Source organism: Scardinius erythrophthalmus (genome assembly GCF_964197995.2).
Source record: "Scardinius erythrophthalmus genome assembly, chromosome: 9".
Classification (NCBI taxonomy): Eukaryota; Metazoa; Chordata; class Actinopteri; order Cypriniformes; family Leuciscidae; genus Scardinius; species Scardinius erythrophthalmus.
The window spans coordinates 12,600,205-12,621,933 of NC_138229.1; the positions used below are offsets into that span (position 1 = coordinate 12,600,205).

At 38.1% G+C, this 21,729-nt stretch overlaps 1 protein-coding gene across 1 annotated transcript in view; it reads right to left on the minus strand.

The window, feature by feature from the left end:
• The window catches only part of carmil3 (capping protein regulator and myosin 1 linker 3), a 49,450-nt gene that overhangs the window by 7,270 nt on the left and 20,451 nt on the right, over positions 1-21,729 (minus strand). Inside the window, 19 exon segments of the mRNA XM_081373624.1 lie at positions 765-831; positions 977-1,087; positions 1,183-1,270; positions 1,631-1,806; positions 1,912-2,025; positions 2,843-2,962; positions 5,336-5,434; positions 8,894-8,987; positions 9,509-9,577; positions 10,472-10,644; positions 10,987-11,041; positions 13,027-13,123; positions 13,258-13,339; positions 14,541-14,610; positions 16,341-16,445; positions 18,244-18,320; positions 18,569-18,646; positions 19,471-19,580; positions 21,228-21,314. Of these exon segments, the coding sequence (XP_081229750.1) occupies positions 765-831; positions 977-1,087; positions 1,183-1,270; positions 1,631-1,806; positions 1,912-2,025; positions 2,843-2,962; positions 5,336-5,434; positions 8,894-8,987; positions 9,509-9,577; positions 10,472-10,644; positions 10,987-11,041; positions 13,027-13,123; positions 13,258-13,339; positions 14,541-14,610; positions 16,341-16,445; positions 18,244-18,320; positions 18,569-18,646; positions 19,471-19,580; positions 21,228-21,314 (1,872 nt within the window).

A 21,729-nucleotide genomic window follows, 5' to 3' on the forward strand; every position in this document is an offset into this window, starting at 1 on the left:
ACATTATAGAGCTGGTAAGTCCCGCCCATCCGTAAAACCCCACTGGACCTCTAGATTGAAAAATCGTCAGTGCAAGTGAATGTGAGAAAATAATTATTTTCTGGTCCCGTTTGAATTTTGCCATGAATGTGAACATATGTTGTCTGTGAATTTTTAATATCATTTTTCGTGTGAAGAATGCTACAATTTAGCGGGTAGAAGTTTGATACGGTTAGACTTCGTGTGAGAGGGAAAATGTGTTATGGGGTGACGTCACATAGGCTTATGTCTTTTCCACAACTGCTAGCCAAAGAATCGTACAATATACTGTCAAACTCGTAACATGAAAAATTATATAAAAAATTCACAGACAACATATGTTCACATTCATGGCACAATTCAAACGGGACCAGAAAATAATTATTTTCTCACATTCACTTGCATTGACGATTTTTCAATCTAGAGGTCCAGTGGGGTTTTACGGATGGGCGGGACTTACCAGCTCTATTGTGGCAGACAAAAAGCAGTGAATGGCAAAAAGTGTCTTTAAAAAGTTAAAACATTGTTTGATTTATTTATCAGTGCTATTTTTAAATGTTAACATGTTAACATCATAAATTGACAGGCCTAATAAATGTTATATAAATATTATAAATATGATATAAAGAATGAATGGGTTTAAACTGAAAAATGTATTAAGTATACATGACTTGAAAGCACTGAATGAGTGTTAACTAAAAAAATGAATGGTTTCATCCTACATAACGTGAGTGTGTGTGACTCACTGAGTCTGTTGGACACGGGACGAATGCGTCTGGTCCTGGAGCTGCGTTTCTTAATGGCGATTGTGTCCTGGGTGCAGAACGACAGAAGTGAGTGAGAACATTGCAAACTGAGCAGATGATGAGGCAGCTGAGGTACAAGAGATGACAGATACTGTAAATACCACCAAACACACAGATGAGTCAGTTGTGAGTGATTCACGTAACACACTCACTATGCTGATGCCAAAGTCATCCTCCACAGCATCCAGTATGTCAGCGTGTCTGTGTGCGCGCCTGGCCGTTCCCCCGTCTTCCAGCCGTCTCATCTGTGAAATCTGCCGGAGCTGTGATGACGAACAGATGCGTGAGGAAGAGCGATGCGTGTGCACATGCTCAGAATGAACAGACGAATGGAGAGAGAAATTGTTTTTTTAGTTACCAGGGTTTTGTGTGTGGCATAAAGTTCCTGAAGGATCTGGTCCACTATGGAGTTGGTGAGATATGAGACGACAGACAGTTTCACCTCCCTAAGAGTGAGAGAGATGGAGACACAAAAATACATGTTAGATCATGTTAAAACCATGCTGGGAATTCCAACTGTGAACACAGTGGCTACAGAAAAGTAGGTTTCGTCCATCCATTAAAGATTTCATGATTTCGATTGATGAGTGAGCGTTCGACTGAACAAAAATCTGGATGCACCCATGAGTGTAACAGTTTGGGATATTTCTGTCATTCCCCATTCAAGTAGACAGCTGTTTTGAAAGCTGCAGCCCAGGGGGGTTATAAAGATGGGCGCTGAGCGAACTGACTTCAAAAGGACTTTGATATGATTCTCAAGGTGTTAAACTGAGAGACATCCACCACTCAACACACTCGTTTCTTACTCCAGAGCTCTGTTGATGTCCTGAGCTGCTCTCTCCATCAGAGCGGTGCGGATGGATGAACGAGGGATAGAAACGCGCTCTGAGATGGAGGAGAGGGGAGGAGAGAGACACTCTGCAGCGGCACAAGAAAGCGGACACAGCTCCCGGCACAGAGACACCATGGAGTCCACAATGACCTGCACAAATCCACCATCAATCACCCATCATGCCTTTCAAGTCCAATAGAACTAGGAAGCAGAAATAAATCAGGATGAAGGATGAGCGAGAGGTACAATCATCACCTGTAGTTCTTTATCAGCTGCTTTGGCAAGTTCTCCTGCTAGAGAGTCCAGCCTCTGTCTCACCGGCCCGTCCACTGACAGCACGTGGGCCAGTTCACACAGCGAGGGGTACAGCTAGAGGACAGTGCAGACTTAATTCACATACCAGTCATGATCTCTCACTCACCGCTTCTGTTACACGTGACATGAGGCATGCAGGTGATGTCTTTCATTTTTAATGTTTGCTCATAAAAGCAATGGTAGTGGAAGTTTCTTAAATTAATAAACAGAGAACACGTGAAATCAATAACCTGAATATCTGGATGTAACACAGCACATAAATAAAATCTGACTGAATGTTACTGTATAGCCATCTACTACTAGATTAAATGACGTTAAGCAAATAGCAGCATTAATGTGATTACAGAAAAAAAATCCACATTACTAAAATGTCCAAGCAATGGAAGTAACATGTAGTATAAAATGTAGACATACTTGACTGAATTTGTCTCTCATGATCTTAAAAACCTTTTACTTCAAAGTCTAAATGCTTAGACGCTAAATTAGTTTTGTAGACAAATATAAATGTGCCTAAAAATGTTACACTTTACAATATAGTTCTATTTGTTCACTTTAATTAATGCAATGAACAGTTCTTTTACAACATTTATTAAATTAAAAGTGATGCTTTCAACATATGCTAATTCATTTTAACATTTCAAGTTGTATAAATTAACATTAGAGAATGTAGTCTAGTCTGAAAGATCATGAATTAACAATGAATGAACAGTAGTATAATTTATAAATGATCATTTACCTACATTAATAAATGCTGTTCATTAATAAATGTAATTCTTACACTTATATTTATTTTGTTACATAGTTTTGATGACTGAAGCATATGACAATGGGTGTCCAAACTTTTGACAGGTAAATACACAAACACACTCACAGCTCGAGAGTTCCTGGCCTCCTTGAGGACCTGTCTGGCAGCCTGTAGCTCTTCCCATTCACCTGTTCCTCTCAACACACACACCTGCTGCTGCACGCGTACGCACAGACGCTCCATCACCTGGGACAGCAGGAGGAGAGAAAGACAGAGACAGAGATGAAAAGAAAAGGAGAACAGAGAGGACAGAGATATTGCTGTGTGAGTTTGATCTAACAATACAAAGTTCACATTAGCAAGTAAAAGACTTACACACACACACACACACACACACACACACACACACACACACACACACACACACACAAAATGTATGGTAAAAACCTTTCTCCTATCCCAGTTTATTGGGAAGAGACCAATATAAGCAATCCATTCTCTGGCTGACCTGAATGGGAATGCAAATGATCTCCTCTCCTCTATCCAGGTATAATTCTTTTTTTTTTTTCTTTCTTTTTTTAAGAAATCTCTTATACAAGGGCTACATTTATTTGATCAAAAATACAATCAAAATAGTTATACTGTGAAATATTATTAAAATAACTGTTTTCTGTTTTAATATATTTTAAAAGTAAATTATTCCTGTGATGATAAGGCTGAATTTCAGTCTGCTTCTACAAAATAAATACATTAATAACTACATTTTAAAAATGAAACATTATCATTATCACCAACATGATCACATACTAGAAGAGTGATGTGAGCGAGTCATATCTGCAGTGGTGAAGAGTAAGCCTTGTTCACACTACACAACTTTAAACGTCGGCAGATCGCTGTGCTGTTCAGACTACATGACTTGCTCTGGAGTCTTGAAGTCATTGTGGTGTTCACACTACGTGACACTACGTAAATCTTCTGCAACAGGGGGGTTACACACTACACGAGCTGACAACAACGCTGCCACCCAACGACTCTATCCGGTCCCAAAATCACATTTTGTCACGAAAACATGCGCAAGAAGTGGAATGGGAAATGGTGCATTCCAATGGCGCATTGTCTATTTGAAAATGGATGGCGGGACAAAATCGGCGGTAAAAAAAAAAAAAAAATATATATATATATATATATATATATATATATATATATATATATATATATATATATTAGGGGTTATAGTTGAACACCATCATTAGAACTCTATAAGCGCCAAAACAGTGTTATTTGTTATTAAAAATATTTTTTACAAATATTTTTTTATCATAGAGAATGTTTAAATACTAATTAAAAACAATTGTTGACAGTCTTTGTTATTATTGGTCTACGTCGATTCCAACTGTATTTGATTCTTTGCAAAGTACCCCTTGACCGACCGCCAATCATCTGAGATAGAAATAAAAGCTATGATATATTGATGTGCCATCATTATGAGATTTATTAAACAAATGAAAAACATTTGCAATAATAAACATTAGCAATAAACATTTGCAATAATAAACAACGTAGCCTATCATTACCGATAACTGATCGTGCAGTTTAATTACCCCTTGACTGGCCAAAACATGTTTGATAAAATAATTCGAATTTCGTTTTGTACAAATTGTATCTTAATTTTAATAAATGTTTCATCAACCAATTGCATGTATTTATTAAATAAAAAGCAAATAATAATAATAATAATAACAGTGACATGCGGGCGCCAGCGCGTCACGTTCACTTGCATTGCATAGTGAACTAGAGCGCATCTCATCGTAAATGAATGAAACTCAGCGTAGGCCTATGCCTCATACATTAGCATTAAAAATCTTTGCTGCATCCTTTCTTGAACAGACAAGGGCTTTCTTGCGGCTCGCATCAGTCCATAGACCGCAAAACAATCAGCGGATGGTGGGCGGGTGCGGCTTTGAAATTTGATTAAAAAACGTTGGTGCGGATGATGAGTTTTGTCATTTGACTCATATCATAACCGTCACACCAATTCTGAAACCGTCACACCCCTAATATATATATATATATACATACACATATAGCCTATATGTTGTTTGCACATGATCTGTTTAGGTCTGCACATGATCTGTTTAAAAAAAAAGAAGAATATGGGTGAATGGATAAGCACGCGCGGGCAGCAGGGATTGTCTGTCAGAGAGAGTTGGAAGTGAGTAAAACATTATAATGAAAAAGCAGCTGCCTGTTGTGGTTTGGCAACGATGGTTACAAATACAAAAGGCTTTTGTAATGTCATAACAAGCTGATCATTGGCTGTTGCTCATGGCAACACGTGACACCACAGGCTATCGAGTCGGCCGACAGCTCTGGATATCTAGCATGCTGGATATTTTTCTGGGCTCGGCGAGGCGTCTGCGAGGCGTCTGCGAGCGTCTTTGATGCGTTGTTGGCTCTTTCATACTAACAGATTGGCGAGCGTTCATCGCTCGCTAATCCCCCGCGATTTGCACGCGATAACACCCCGACATGTCGGCGAGCTCAACGATTTGCAAATCGGGCTTAAAATCCTGTAGTGTGAACTTGGCTTAAGAGAGACAACGAGGCGGTGGTCTGTACCTGTTCTGCAGTACTAGTGACCAGGCCCTGATGCAACCGAAGAGCCTGTTTCTGAGAGAAACGCTGAGTCTGGTTATTCCTTAACAAAGCCCGCTGGATCTGAGAGAGACAGACAGAGTAAGGGAGAGAATACTCATTAATGTCAAATAAAAGAACATTGATGCTCAGATAAGCCATGCAGTCATGTGGAAATGATTGTAATTATGCCGCGAATTAATGAAAGATAAATGTATTGTCTGCGATGTCCCTCTCTCTCAGCATTGACCTTGTAGAAGTTTTACATCTCTGGGCTCATTAATCGTGCATAAACATTTCGACCACCTTGGGACTGTTAATCTCAAAACAGCTGGACAAAACAGTCACATGATGCAAAACCTTTTTTTTTTATGAATTAGTCCCATCTACTATGAGATCCAAGAATGCAACCAAATATTCATGATTTTGGGGACCAAATGTAAAATAAAAAAAAGAGTGTGTCTGAATTTATTATTTATGCATCATTTGCCTGCTAATTGCCCTGATTGACCGATCAGAATCAAGTATTCCAGAGAGCTGTGCAATAAAAGCAAATTAACCAGTCTAGTTCTAGTTCTAGTTCTTTTATTTATAAAGCACATTTAAAAACAGTCTGAGGAGGACTGACCAAAGTGCTGTACAAGTCAGATAAACACAACAGAAAACTAAGTAACACATAATAAATAAGACCATCAACATCATTTAAAAGCTAAAAGAGAGATTGAAAAAGTGATAGGGAGGGAGCAGCCCTAAGCTGTGCTGGCAGGCTGTTCCACAACCTAGGTCCCACCACCGAAAAGGCTCTATCTCCTCTACAATTGAGGAGTCAACAGTCCCTCCAGTCAGTGATTCCAAGTCGGGCTACTTTTAAGTCATTGCCGTGGTTTGATTTATTTATTTTTTCACATGTTGATTTCCAGGTTTTTCCAAGAGGCTGTAATTTAAGGGTTGAGCAGCAGCACATATCATGCACTCTATAGCAATGTTATTCACTTCACCTAAAAAACACATGGTGTTCACATAGAGGTCTTCAATGTATAGAATTTTTATTTTATTATAAAAATTGTTTATTATTATTTCTAAGGGTAAAGGGTAATGTTGAACTAAATTTTGGCTTTACTAGTATTATACCTGGAATAAAAAAAATGTATACCACTTCAGTCATACTTTAGTTTGGTGAACTTATATTAACTATTAATTATGAGGTTTGCTTCAATAAACTCCTAGTTTACTGCTTATCAATAGTTAGTAAAGTAGTTATAGTGGTTAAGTTTAGGTATTGGGTAGGATTAAATTGCCCCTATTGTGTTATTTTAAAGTTTCCTAATGTTGTTTTGGAGTCTCCTACAACAGGTTTACATGCATCAATGGTCAAAAAAATGTTTAATTTCCTCATAATATACATTTGCACATCACCACATTTTCAATAATTTTCAAATGACTCGTTAGATGAATCAATCTCTCTAAATCCCACCTTTCCAAGCTACTCTGCTCTGATTGGCCAGACAGCTCAGTCTGTTGTGATTGGTTTACCGCGTACAACGCGCGCGTCGAAAACAAAAACGCCCATTGCCATAACAACGTCAGCTGTCCTGAGGCTTCCTACACCATAAACTAAAGACAGTAACGAACAATGACGTCGATTTTACCATATCAATGTGAGCGCGAGTCCGATGATGAAACATTGGAAGAACTATTCATTCAACCCGAACCTCCATCGCAAGGACAACTCGAGCAGGATGTTTTTCAGTGATACACTAACGTTACTTAGTTTGAGTAATTCCTCACCATCAGCATTAACAAGTGCATATCCATCAACAAACAGATTATTTTACTTGTATTTACCGAGTATTTTTCTAAATATTTTCTAGAGTACACGTGGAAACTGTATCAATAACAGTGCATGTATGCAATGTATACATTAGCCGAGCTCCAGCGTGAATGACTGATGTAACATAAGCGTTGGTAAAACAAATCTTGCTCCATACTTAATCTTTCCTCAAAGTAGTGAGAACGACAGACAATCTGCATTAATAGACACAGTTTTAGGTAATAGTGGCCCATAGCTGATCAGCAGAAGTATTTCAGTAAGACAGTAATAATGTGAGTTAACCAGTTAGCAGGAGACCTACACAATATAAAACTCAAAACTAAGTATTTTGAACACCATTTTTCAGGAGCAAGCGGTTTGAGAATCCTGCATTGAACTAGCCTGGCTAACGTCAGACCTCTTTCTTATTGAGACGTGGTCTGGGAACCACATGTTAATTTTCTCGTATTTGAGGCGTGGTTTACGAATGCCCAGAGCCGTTTATTGGGCGCTACGAATGTCTATCAAATGCGCCTGTACGTAGCTCATAGCCAATCGTTTCAATTATAACAGATGACGTATGTAGAGCGAAAGAAATTCGACGAGGAAGAAGACGAAATAAACTTGCGTTCTAAACTACTTAGAACACTATCTAAGGCTGCATCGAAAGGTAACTTTGCGTCTGCTGCCATGTTGGATCCATAGATATAAACAAACTGCTTCAGTGTGTCGCATAGACGTCATCATCGTCTTGCTGCTCCCTCCTCGTTCTGTGATTGGTCCCCTCGCTGAGGTGAAAATCTGGTCCATGGTATCCAGGCTGCCTAGCAGCGTGAATAAAATCGCGCTGCGCTCAAGGCAGCATGGGGAAACCCAGGCTAGCATTGAACTCCAAGATTTGAGAAGCAGTCGTCAGTAAAATAAAGGGAACACAGCAAAAGTTTAGGATTATACTGCTGTGATATCGTGGTAAAGATGAATTTTAACCACTGATTCTTCACATGCTCGTCCTTGGGCAGTGAAAAAAACTGGCTTTACCGTCACATTGTAGAGCACAGCGTCTTCTCCACATGATGCTATCCAGTATCCACAGGAATCGGCTGCAGGTTTTAGATTTAAGTTTTCCCTGGTGTCTGCGCACGCAGTTAGTGGGCGGGCAATATGCTAATGTTTCATCTTGACGTCACAACGAAACGGCTTGTGACTCGTTTGAAAAACGATTCATTTCATTGACTCAGAGTCGACTCTTACTTTTGAAAGACAGTAACTTTATATACAGTGCACTTTCAGATTTAAAACTTTGCAGGATGTTTCCATTCACTTAGAGCTATGTTACACGAACATGAAACGTTACATGAAAGGTCATTTTCAAAAATTCATAATAGGGCAGGGTTTCTCAAACTCGGTCCTGGAGGGCCACTGTCCTGCACAGTTTAGCTCCAACCCTGATCAAACACACCTAGCTGTGAGTTTCTAGTGATCCTGAAGACATTGATTAGCTTGCTCAGGTGTGTTTGATCAGGGTTGATATGGTAACAAATTAGTTTGGAAACCAATTTTCCCTTTTAACTAGTTGCTTATTAGCTTGCATATTACTAGCATATTGGCTGTTAATAGAACATATTAATGCCTTGATGCATGATCATATTCTACATCCCTTAAAGCAGGGTTTCTCAAACTCGGTTCTGGAGGGCCACTGTCCTGCATAGCTTCTTTAAAATAAAAGCTCTTACCTTGGTTAGTGCCTGTTCTGTCCTGTCAGGGGCGCTACGGTATGCCTGTGTGACATCACTGAGTGGGATGGGCATGTACTGCAGAGTGAAGTTACTGAGGAGAGAGCAAAAATGATTAAAGTTTTCCCCAAACATGGCAACACAAGAGATGAATCAGCTCCAGCAAGATAGAAAATGTGTCTAAAGAAACAAGTTGGGTTTTTTTTTTTTTTGCTTGCTTTCTTTTCAACTTTTAACAGAGTACTATGTTTCTTGCAACAGATTTCAAAGCATTCTGTACTGGGAACAACATTCTCACAATGATTACAGTCTCCTGAATGCAATTTCAAGTCTGCTAAAAAAGTTTTTCTACATTAAATAACAGTTGTGTAGATCTCCAGGGAAGAGAGGTGTTTCCAGAACAATGCTCTAATTGTGCATCACAGGCAGGTCGGAGAGGTGATGAAAGACTGTGCAATAAACACATTCATGTAGGCATGGACTGAAGTTCTTATTTCTTTCCCAGTAACAGCATGCTGTGAATAAGTTTGCAGGGGGATGAGTGAGTCAGCTCTCACATGGGTGAGTGTGCATGATACGAATGTGAGTGAGTGAGTGTGTGTGTGTGTGTCATACTGTTCTAAGGCTCGAGCCACATCTTGGAAACCCGTTGCACTTGTGTTATTCCGATCCCATGTCACACTTCTAAAAGAAAGAAACAAACCAAGACAATCTTAAACTGTATTAGACAATTATGCATTATTAATTATTAATAAGTACACTCGAATAGAATCTTCCTGCCTTTTGTACATTTTCTGCTCTGATTTTGAGGAAACATCTGCTGGATTTGGTTTTAAATATGGTAAAATGTGTTAAACAGAAAATAATTAGGGGCATTGTCAAAATTGTTAATTTTCCAACTTCCGGTCATAAAACAAAACATTTCATAAAGGGGGAAAAAACGAAGAAGATGCAGCAATCATAATTTTGCTGAAATCTACAAAGCTTTCTATGAAAAAGGATGTCTCATTAGAAGGTCTAGGGCCAGATTTACTAAACAGGGCAAATTAGCGTGAGAGCGCAATCCCATAAAAGCGCAGATGGGAGTGGAAAGTTCTGCGCGTGATCTACTGAGGACGCGCAAATTGAAAAACACAGACACAACCGGATCATTTTCATAATGACCAATGCAATCTACTTTTTTGGGTGGTAAATAATGGTGCAAACACCAGTGAATTGACTAGCGCAAAACTTTGTAAATCACCTTGCATGATTCTTTTAAATTCCCCCCTCCCACAAATTTTGCATCTGATAGGGAAACTCCTACGAATGCATATGCAATAAGGTCACTGGCAAAAATAACCCCGTCCACGCCTGTGCTAATTTTTCACTGCATGCAGTAGTTTTTTAAACTGATGCAAGCTGACAGTAAATCTGGCCCCTAGTCCTTGACATTTAAATTCAAATTAATAGTTTGCCTCTCAGTCAACCGGTTTTTAGTTATTACTATAATGTATAATTTCTTTGCGCAGCTGAGACAGTGTATAATTATTTTATAATTCATAGTACTGTAACCCTGTTCTCCTTACGACAGACTACCTGAGCGTGGTGTTGATCTGCAGGGCTTTACTGAGCATCCTCGCTCCTGTGTCATCAAGTCCGTTCCCACTCAAATCCACCTTCTTCAGGCAGGCGTTGCTGCCGAGAGCGTTCACCAGCACCGTGCCCCTCGAACGCAGCCTGGAGTCAGCCAGAGACAAGCTCTGCAGGGCCTGTCAAGAAAGAAGAGCAACCAGAAAGAGACAGAGAGAAGAGAGCATATGTGTGTGTGTGAGTTTGCAATGTCTGTGATCTGTACAAACAGTGCTTAATAATTGATCAAGCAAGGCAATATCTGCAGTGAGAGGGCTACGTGCCCTGAAGGAGAGAGATTATAAAGAAAGAATGAGAGAGAGAGAGAGAGTGAGTGAAGGAAGGATGGATGAATCACTAGTGCTGTAATACAGCAGGCCATTAGAAAGCTTTTGCACTCTGCGTGTGTGTTTGAAAGCAGAAATAGAGTAAGGTGTGTACAGGAAACATAATTATGTGTATAATGCTTGTGAAACACTCACACACTCTTCCTCCTGTACGAGATGCACTAGTTTCTGCAGAACCTCATCCAGAACCCTGCAAACACAGGAAACATCAGGGCTTATACATATACACACACACACACACACATAAACTCCATCAACCCCAAGATTAATAACACTTCACACACCTCCCCCCCCAGTCCCTCTTCTGCCTCCCTGAGAGCCTCCTACTGTGTGCCCACATTCAGTTTGCGATTGCAGATGGTTTCACAGACTTTTCTAACCTGCTTTACCTCATCTGCCTTTCTCAGAGTGGATATCTGTTGTATCTGTTAATCTGTGTATGGTACTTACGCTCTATATCTACTGTGTCAAGATGTTATTATCAAAGAACATCATTTTGAATAATCCATCAGTCTGTGAAAACAAACATATGACCCTTGCAATAATGCTTTTAAGACTGTACCCCATTTTTTGTGAGGGGTGGAACTACAATACTATAAAGCAATGCACATTGATTTAGAGCCATTTGTTATAAGTATAAAAAAAATATATTTTTAATGTTTTGAAAAATATTGGTAACACTTTATAATAATGGTCCATCATTAAAAGGTAACTATACAGGATGTAATGCAGGACCAATGAGTACATCAGTAAGTAATAGCAAATTTATGCCCTTTTTGGGTAATCAGTGATTACTGAATGAGATTACCCTCATCAAGAACTAATAACTGACTAATTATTAAGAAATACCAATCAATTATAATCACAACACTAACGTGTCTGACACGTGAGCAATTGTCTTTTTTACTTTGAGCATGGTCATAAAATGCAAAAAACCTCTAAGTCAGTCAGACATTTTTCTTTTAAATGAGCATTTTTTTGTTTTTAATTTTACTCTTATCAGTGACATTTTTGAAAATAAGGCATTTCTACTGTATAACTGAACAATGACCTTTTAATGCACTTAAAGTGAAATTACTGAATCTAAACATAGGAGCCTGAAAACTAGGCTCCTATTTAAACTCATTTAAAAGAAAAATGTCAGACAGACTTGGAATTTTTTTTCATCTGAAGTCTTCATATTTTAAAATGTAATTTATTCCTGTGATGGCAAAGCTGAATTTTCAGCATCATTACTCCAGTCTTTAGTGTCACATGATCCTTCAGAAATCATTCTAATATGCTGATTTTATTTTTTCATTTCTTATTATCATCAGTGTTGAAAACAGTTCTGCAACTACTTCTGTTTTGGTTTTCATTCTCTTCCCTGTTCTGGGTTGCATGGGTTCTGTTAGATTACTAGTTTCCATAGTTCCTCATTAGTTATATTCTCCTGCATTGTGTGCTTCATACAGCAACCTCCGTGACAGTTACATTTACATAAAAATGATACACAAACATACAAGAAGCTTGAGTGTGTATAGCAAGACAGGCTATTAGTCACATCATACAAAATGCTTCATAGTAGTGGCTGGTCACTGCTAAGCTGATTTGTTTGCTGCAACTCTCTTATTGGTAGATCTTTCTTCCCGGGGTTACAGGTAGTGTAGTTCTTCACCTGGAATTTGTCTATTAAATATGATTTTTTTTTTTCATGAAGTTGTAATTACGCTGACTGATGGCTTCAATAGAAACATTTACCATCCATTAATAACCTCAGAGCTCATTGTAGGTCTGTCTTGAAAGTTTTATATAGTTAAAAACATATTTTCACCAACCTAGAGAACTCGTTCCTTTTCAAAATGACAATTTAGACCATTTAGACAGCTCAAATGACATTTTTTACTGTAGGATTCATGTAAGTGCTTTGACAAAATATGAGTTCCACATTTCCCACTTGCCTGCAAGGCTTCCGTTGTAAGTGCACAGTTGTAAACACATTTCTAGTTGTTTGGTAATCGACAGCATGCCACAGATGTTGCTGATAGAGCTTAAGCTGTATTGAACCTTTAGGTGCTTATCTTCAAACTGCTACAGGCAGGCAGCTAGTATCATTTGTACTCACTTGTACATTTTTAGTCACTTTGGATACCTGCACCTGCAAAAAATGTATACTGTCAGTCCGAGAATATGTACCTGCCCTTGATGTTAAAGTTCTTGCCCAGCATCAGGTGTTTGAGGGACGGGTGTCTGGAGAAGGCAGGAATGACACAGAGGAGATCAGCATCCAGCCCTGAAATGAACACGAAAATGAACAGGCAGAGTCAACAGCGCCTGAAACAAATGCAACTGAGGGGAAAGAGATGGGCTGAAGGTCGGTGGGAGCAGACAAAAGCTTCCTTTCATTTATGCAGTTAGATGTCTCACCGTTGTCTGAGATGTCCAGTGTGCTGATGCAGGAGACTCTGGGGAAAAGGTCCTGTATTATTCCCGCTCCAGCAGACCTGAGCTGAGAGGCAGACAAACAGAGAGAATGAAAAAGAGATAGAGAAAGACGGGAACACGGGTTGATAGAGAGAGAGAGAATGCTCAGAGGCTCAAACATGCATAATTTATACTAGTATGCACTTAGATATTTTCAATAACTCAACTGAAAGAGCATGTTGCTATCAACACCAAGGTCAAATTTACTGCCTTTTCATTTTTTAACAGCATTTCAAATCAGTGTTGGAATAGTTTGTTATGTTGAGACTAGGGCTGGTTGTCATCTTTTACTCCAGTGGATATATTTTAGGAAGACTTTTTCGAAGGTCAATTTCTGTGCAGGAACATACTGTATTGTTTTGCTATTCTAAAAAAGTCCAAGCATTTTTGTCAAAAAAAATAAAGTTGATCCGGAATGACTCATCCATTAGAAATAGCTCTGCACATTTGTCAATTTTTGCAGTGCATAATGGATAGAGCAGAAGTTTTGGACTTATTTAGGGTTATATAGAATTTATTATTTCTTACTTTTACAAAATAATATTACTACCAGAACTTACATCAAGAGTTACATCAAGAAATATTTCAGTTCGTTGTCATACAAGCCATATTGGCAACTAAAAAAGTTACAGCAAAAGCTACTAAACACTTACACCATTATTATGCAGGAAAATAAATAATAAGTTATAAAAAAAAATGTATACAGGTTGACCTTTTTAGATATGACACTTTATGGGGTAAGTGTCACAATAGAACCTGCCATTAAACAGCTTATAGATCTTTCAGCGAAATGTAAACAGTTAAATAATTTATTCATCAGCCAATATGTAAAAAATTAAACACTTGATTTGGTCAACAAAAATTGCAATTAATAAATTGAATGAAATATAAAATCCCTGGCCTAAAGCCAAAATACAAAATATACTGATATAGTGTGACAACTAGCAGCACATAATGTTAACTGAGATTTACGGTAACGTTAAAATAGTTTATGATTTGATTTCTGAGAATAAAACAATTGCATGAGGGCAAAATAAGGCCCCACAGAGATAAACACACATTGCATTCTCAAAAGAAACCTTGAAAGACTTTCTGTGTGACTAATTCAGTAGCCAACATATCTGTACACACAGTAAAGTGACCACAGACTGAAGGATCTACAGCCAACAGAGAGAAGGACATAGAGCTCAATCCAGATTTAGGGACACAACGGGGGGAAGGGGTACCTCACAGCTGCTAATGTCCAGGTGTAGGTCAGTGATGTGAGGATTGGATGAAAGCCCAAGGAACAGAGCCCTGTGAACAAACACATGGACATCGTCATTACTGACAGCATTACATGCCTCATTGAAGAGACTTAGCATTCTATTATGAGCTTCCATGGCTGATCTCCATAATAAATCAAATCAGAAAAGGTCTATATGGACACTGTCAAAGCGTTACGCAAGTCTTAAAGGATTAAGGGGAAAAGAGCTTAGAGATTAGTTCGACTCCTCTGGTGTGGGCCGGTGGTGTTGACAGAAGAGAGCTAAAATCAGGTGCTCAGCTGGGTGTGACAGACTGTCTTGCGCTCTGTTTGTGTTTGTGAGCAGGGAGGTAGTATGACCCTGTTTGAAATGATTCATTTGAAAACATTCTGGCTTTCCCAAAATAGCAGCTGCGTGAACATCTTGATTCTGACCTCAGTTATGGGTGCAGAGCTCTAAACCTAGAAATGAATCGCCGGAAAATTCTTAGAGTGGGCTTTTCACACTCAAAATTGTTAACCCTTTAATGAATACATCCTGACAAAAAAAAAAAAAAAATGGAATATGATTTGCTGTTGTGTTCTCTTTTAGGTAATAATAACAACAGATTTAACAGTTTATTTATTATGAGCCTCCATCGAAGGATTGAGATGTTTATTAATAGTAAAAGTCAAATATTAGAAATAATCCCATTCAAAAGTTTAAGGTAGCAAGAATTTTTTATTCTGATAGGACATGCAACTGTTTTCAACACTGATAATAATAATATGAAATGCTTCTGGAGCACCAAATCTGCATATTAGAATGATTATCATGTGACAATAAATACTGGAGGAATGATGCTGAAAATTCAGCTTTGCCATCACAGAAATAAATACAATTTCAAAATATATTTAAATAGAAAACCATTGTTTTAAATTAATCATTAATTATTTTCCACAATATGACTGTTTTTACTGTATTCTTGATCAAATAAACACAGCTTTTGTGAGCAATGCAGAACAGAAAGTACTTTTACCACTAATGGACAGTTTAGCTGAACATGTTTTTCCAAAATGTATTACTTACACACTACACGTTTTACTTGTACACTACACAGGGGGTGTGGTTGATTTGATCTGCTAAGCAAGCCCTTCGAATCTATATTACATCAAAAAATATGCCTGCCTTTTAAAAAATCACGAAAGTGAGTGATTTCACTGCTGGCTTCATGCTGACATGAAAACTGTGTATTCTTGAAAACTGCAGTGATAACTAATGATTTTTGTGCTTAAAGGGATAGTTCACCCAAAAATGAAAATTCTGTCATCACATTACAAACTTTCTTTTCATACAATGGTCACCAAAACAGTTTACCAACATTCTTCAAAATACCTGTTTTTGTGTTCAGCAGTCACTTTGAAACAATATGAGGTAAATAATGATGTAAATAATGACAAAACATAATTTTTTTGGGTGAACTATCCCTTTAATATCCAACACCTGAATTTTTTAGATATTTAATCGGGTTCAGTTCAGGATAGCATGATTTACAATATGCAAATCCTGGGTTAATGTGACATGGGTTATCTTGTTCCATAAAAGTCACCCAGCTTAAAATATCTTAAACCAGCCTAATGTGGTCGGCTTGTCTCTCAGAATGTGAAAATCTGGTTTGTTGGCTTTAGAGAGGTTTTGGGCTTCAGAGTTGGTCAGGCTGGGAAACCAACTAAATCAGATTAAACTAGCTAAGCCAGTGTTAACTGCAGCATGAAAAGGCAAAACGCCGACCGGGCTCACCTCAGCACGTCGGGAGGCATCTTCATAGACGCCAGACTGATGTGAGTGAGGCTGAACGCTGAACTGAAGAACTGACGGAAGGAAGGAAGTGTCTCTCTCACTTTCCTAAAAGCGTGACAGAAAAGAAGGGGAGACTTTTATCCATAATACATCATACCATGCTTCACAAAACCCTGAAATCAAAAGTATACCCTTTGGCTTATTAGAAAAAGTGTTGTTTGTATATCTATTATGTGTTACACATTTTAACAATGTTTAACATTTTAACAAGCTGTCTTAGTTTATGTCATTAAACATTTGGGTAATTTGGGTGGGACAGAACTAGACAGGGAAAATGAGAAAAAGAGAGAGGCAGTCAGTGAGGGATAAGGGGGGGGGGGGTCTAAAAACATGACAGTTTATGATAGCATTTCTGTGTTTGACAGTGACATTATCATTTAAGAGAGAGAAAGAGAGAGAGAGGGAAGAATATGAGGTATAAACGTGTTAACAAGAGCAGAGAGTGTTAAGGGAACATTCCCATTTAATATTCATGAGCTCTGCCTTATCAGCTCAAACAGATTTACATTGCTGCCTTCACATGGCACTAGCGTAACCAGATTTACTCATACACATGTGCCCACACACCTCGTATGGAGATGCCCATGTGTGCAGTGGTTCTGTGTTTGGATGTGCACGTTTCTGAGTGCTCACTCACAAGTGTGGGAGTCGAGGTGGGGGTTTGTGAGAGGATGAAATTAGCACTATGAAAAAGAGGCTATGTTTGCAATAGCATACTGGAATACTATTATGATTGCTGCATGCTGAGCACAATGTGCAACGACCTACTACATTTGTCAAAAATAGAATTACTGCCAGTTAACACCTTGAACGATTACTATAAGATAAATATAATGATATCAATACTAGCATTCACACCAACGCATAATAAATGTTCTGACTATTTTAAGCGTTATGTCGTATGCCACTTTAAATGCTCAAGCTCTGGATTTTGATTGGCTGTTAATGTTTTTTATCATTCATCAGCTGGAAAAAAACGTTCTCAAAGTGATTCCAACGAGATTGTTCCTCTGTGTCATTATGTGGTCATGTGACAATGCAACATACAGTACTGTGCTGCTGATTGAAACATATTTCGGCATAATGTGTCAACAAATATTACTACTAAACAATATTGCACAGTATTCGGTATGTAGTAAGCTAGTATTTCAATCCTTATTTCAATCTTTAGACACCCAATCATCTAAAAAAAACTCATCCCTCTGCAAATTCAAACCCAATTAAGAAGGTGCAAAGGAAGAAGAAACCTTCCAATTTGAACAATAAGTTCAGCTAAAATTAGCCTCATTTTTCAGAGTTTTTCATTATGCCGTTAACGTGCCGAGAGGGGAGATGGAATTGCTGTTCGGGTTCAGAGGGAGTGAGGCAGGAAGATAGATCATTGCATTTCTGTATCTCCTCAGCCTACAGCTTCTCACATGCAGGCACATGCATGTTTACTTGCCATGCCACAGGCTTCTATCATAAAGCTAATGATAGAGTATTGGTAGAATTAAAAAAACTAAATTATTTGCTTAATCTATGAGACGTTTTTCCAAATCAGGTTTTAAATGATTTGGCTCACTTTTGGCTCACCACATGAGGGCGATTAATTAATGACAGAATTTTCATTTTTGGGCGAACTAACCCTTTAAGCTGGTTTACCTTCGTTTCCAGCAGGATTCTACTTTTGGTTAAATTCATGGAAGTAGTAGACAGTGTTTTCTGAGGGACCGACTGAGATGAGTCAAACTGACTCGTGATGATATGCGTGGTTGAGGCAGAGAGGTTCAACTCACCTGTGAAACGGATTCAAAAGTGACAGATTATAGTGCGAGAGCAGGTGGGAGGCAGTTTAGCTCACCTGTGAGAAAAGGAGTTTTTGGACAGGTTCAAGTAGGATAGATCGGCACAACAGCCCCGCAGCAGAGCTCCAAATAGCTAAGAGGAAATAGAAAGAGAATGTAAAAAACAGAGAAAAAAAGAGAGGGAAGGAGAGTGGCAGCAAAAGAATGATGAAAATTTGAATAATTCTGTAATTTAGGACCATTAAATATGACAGAAATATCAATAAGAAATCAGACATAAATTGTTGTCCCGCATCCTGGGTGCAATGACATAAATCATGGTGTGTAAAAAGCAATTTGGCAATAACAAATTCAGAAGGATGAGACACACTGTCAACTCACAGAGTCTACGGTACAGTCAGTGCCTGACAGGTCCAAATGCACCAGGCAGTTCGGCTGTGCCAGGAACAGGTACAGATTCTACAATGAGGAGGAAGTATTGAGGCTGTTAATAGTGGTGTGTGTATGTGTGTATCGTGTACCTGCCTCTGTATGCGTGTGAGTTATTTTCAGCATTCGTGTGTGTGTCCTCACAAAGAAATCAAAACCAGGAAAACATTGTGAGGAACATTAACATTATATATTATACGTATATGCCCATGAGAAATTGAATGAAAAGCTACACACTCCATCAAATAGGGTTAGGAGAACTGTTGCCAAACATATCACATGCTAGAAACATATTAATTACTGCAATAATGATCCAATCATTGACTTGAGCATTTGCCTATTTAAATCCAAACAGTGACTTTTTTTGGCCAGGAAGTAAATAAGTGTATGTGTGTGTGTGTGTGTGTGTGTGTGTGTGTGTGTGTGTGTGTGTGTGTATATATATACTGTATAACGAGCTGTGTTAGTAGTGTGCTGTTGCGGTGTGAAACTGGTAGTGTGAAACTCGCGGTTGTGGTAAGGGTCATGACATTTAATTTATATATACATATAACTTGCTCAAAGTGGTTGACCAGTTACAACACACTGTTCCAGCCAACCAATCAGAGCACATTGTGCCTCTTGGACAGAGAGGCTTCATAGAGAAAGGAACTCAATAGAGCGTTACTGACAGACTAGGAAGAGAGGTGCTGCAACAATGTAAAATATGTGAAAAATAATGAGTTTTTTTAACATTTATGCATGATAACCTATTCTACTACAACCCAAAAACAAAATCAAGACTTTGTAAAAGGGCATTATATGGCCTCTTTAAGAACACTAGAAGTAAAAGTGAGATAAAAACAATTTCTAACCGTTGCATCTTCTCCAGATAGAATCCCTGGGTTCTTACTCAGGTCCAGATGAAGGAGAGAGTTGGAGTAGTCATCACTGGAGCACAGGGCCTGCGAAAGAGATGTGACACCTGGGGAAAAAAGACAAGGAAAGGCTGAATCATAGAGCAAATCTAAAGTTCACAAGAAAAAAAGTGCTTCTAATTTGCATGTTTTACATAAAACACATTTTTCATTACATATTCAATTAAATTGTAGCATTTGGTATTTTGTCCTTCTGCTTTAATGAGTTTGTTTTAAACCTGATAATTATGTTCTCCAGCGTGGTTTAAGAATGATAAAAGAAGCATCTTGAGCTTTAATGGAAGACATCTGTCTGTACAAAGGAGTTCACAAATACACATATTTGATTAGAGACTTTTTTTTGAATCCCAGATTCTCAGACTTTTGGACTCCACTGTACATGACCACCAAACCACAACGACATGCACAGAATGTTCTGTAAGCAGGGTGGATTTTCATTTAGTTTCTAAAGAAGAAAATGCTAGTGATTGCCTTTTGTACTAAGAGACAAAAAGACAGCTCTCCCAACTATGTTAGGAGGCAGTTTGGCAGTGAACTCAGCCAGTACGCTTCCTCACCAGGGAGTAACAAAAACATCCCACTGCGCTCTCTGAAAGCAGGAATTTACTCATCAAAATGTTAACCACTGCAACCTTTCATGATGCAGTAGTTTTCAGTTTTGCTTTTCACACCTGCTGTAGTTCATATTTTGATAAGTAAATTCTGCTTTTACTGCTGATATGATTTCACCTTAAAGTTCACAATAAATCCTAACCGGATGTGGCAGATGCTGAAACTAAACATCTCAGTTTGAAATGAGCTGTATTCTCTGATGGCACAAGTTCATCTTACTTCGATATTCAAAGTTAAAACTTCTGCCATGAAGTCGTCACAAAACAGATTATTAATGAAGATTAATGATGGGAGCTATTTCGAGTGGATTTTGATTCATGGCGTGTGCTGGAAGGCTATCCATCTATCCACTTGGTTTAAAACTGTATTGATTGAAAGAGAAAACCAGAGGTTCAGCAGACCATGGGAGCAGCCAAGGATGCTGGTAATTGAGTCTGGGCTCTCCAAGAGAAGACAAGCTCTTTGGTCATGAATCTGAAGCTCTGAAGTCAGATGCAACTAATCCATCTATAATCTTACTGATTTAAGAGAGAACAGGAAGTTGATTCTAGATCAGTAGAGTGAGAAAACATAATTTTTACAGCCTGAAATGTAACATAGAGATTGCAGAACTTCTGTAGACCATGTGTCCAGACTGTGATTTGACAAATTATTGTTTTGTGCTAAGTTTGAGATCATTTTTCATGTCTGATTTTGGTGTGCATCAAGTTCAGAGGTGTGTAATTTTAGGAAAAATATTATATATATATATATATATATATATATATATATATATATATATATATATATATATATATATATATATATATATATATATATATATATATATATATATAATTATTATACATTTTAATTATTATAAATTAATAACGGACAGTAGATAGACAAATTTTGCGAGAAAGTTAATGTAGTTATGGCATCTACAGCAAAGGCTAACTGGACATAAATGTAATCTCACATTAACTTTCTCACATGTTTCTATTTAATATTTCTATCTGTGAATTGTAATTGAGCAATAGTTGTAATAGACTTATCCAGCAGAGGGCGTTACACCTCTAGAGACAGATTACTTCTGAACACACCCTTAGAAGAGAGCGACGTCTTGGAGAGGTTAAGTAGACGCAAGCCTTTACTGAGCCGACACACTTGCTGGATGAGGTTAGAAACTCCTATAGGAAAACAAACACATTGGATCAGTCACAGACCAATTTACACACAGCGTATTATCATGCACCTTCAGGCAAACACTGACATTGTTGTAGTTACGTTCACACACGCACACTTGTGATGTGATCGGCAATGACATGTGTCAGGCATGATGGCAGGCTGAAACTCTGACCCTGACACATATAGAGGACGTACCAGTGTTGGAGAAGCTACTGTTAGTGAAAAACACAAGCTACTCACAAAAAGAAGCTAATTGAACTATAGCTACTTAAAGGGGAAGTAGCCTTTTAAAATATGCAATTCATTTATTTATTTTAAATCATTTAAAAAATCTTGAATAAAATCTTAAATTATTTATAATAAAAGATATATTTACTGTGAAGTTCACTTTATTGTTCACTTCACGACACTATTGGC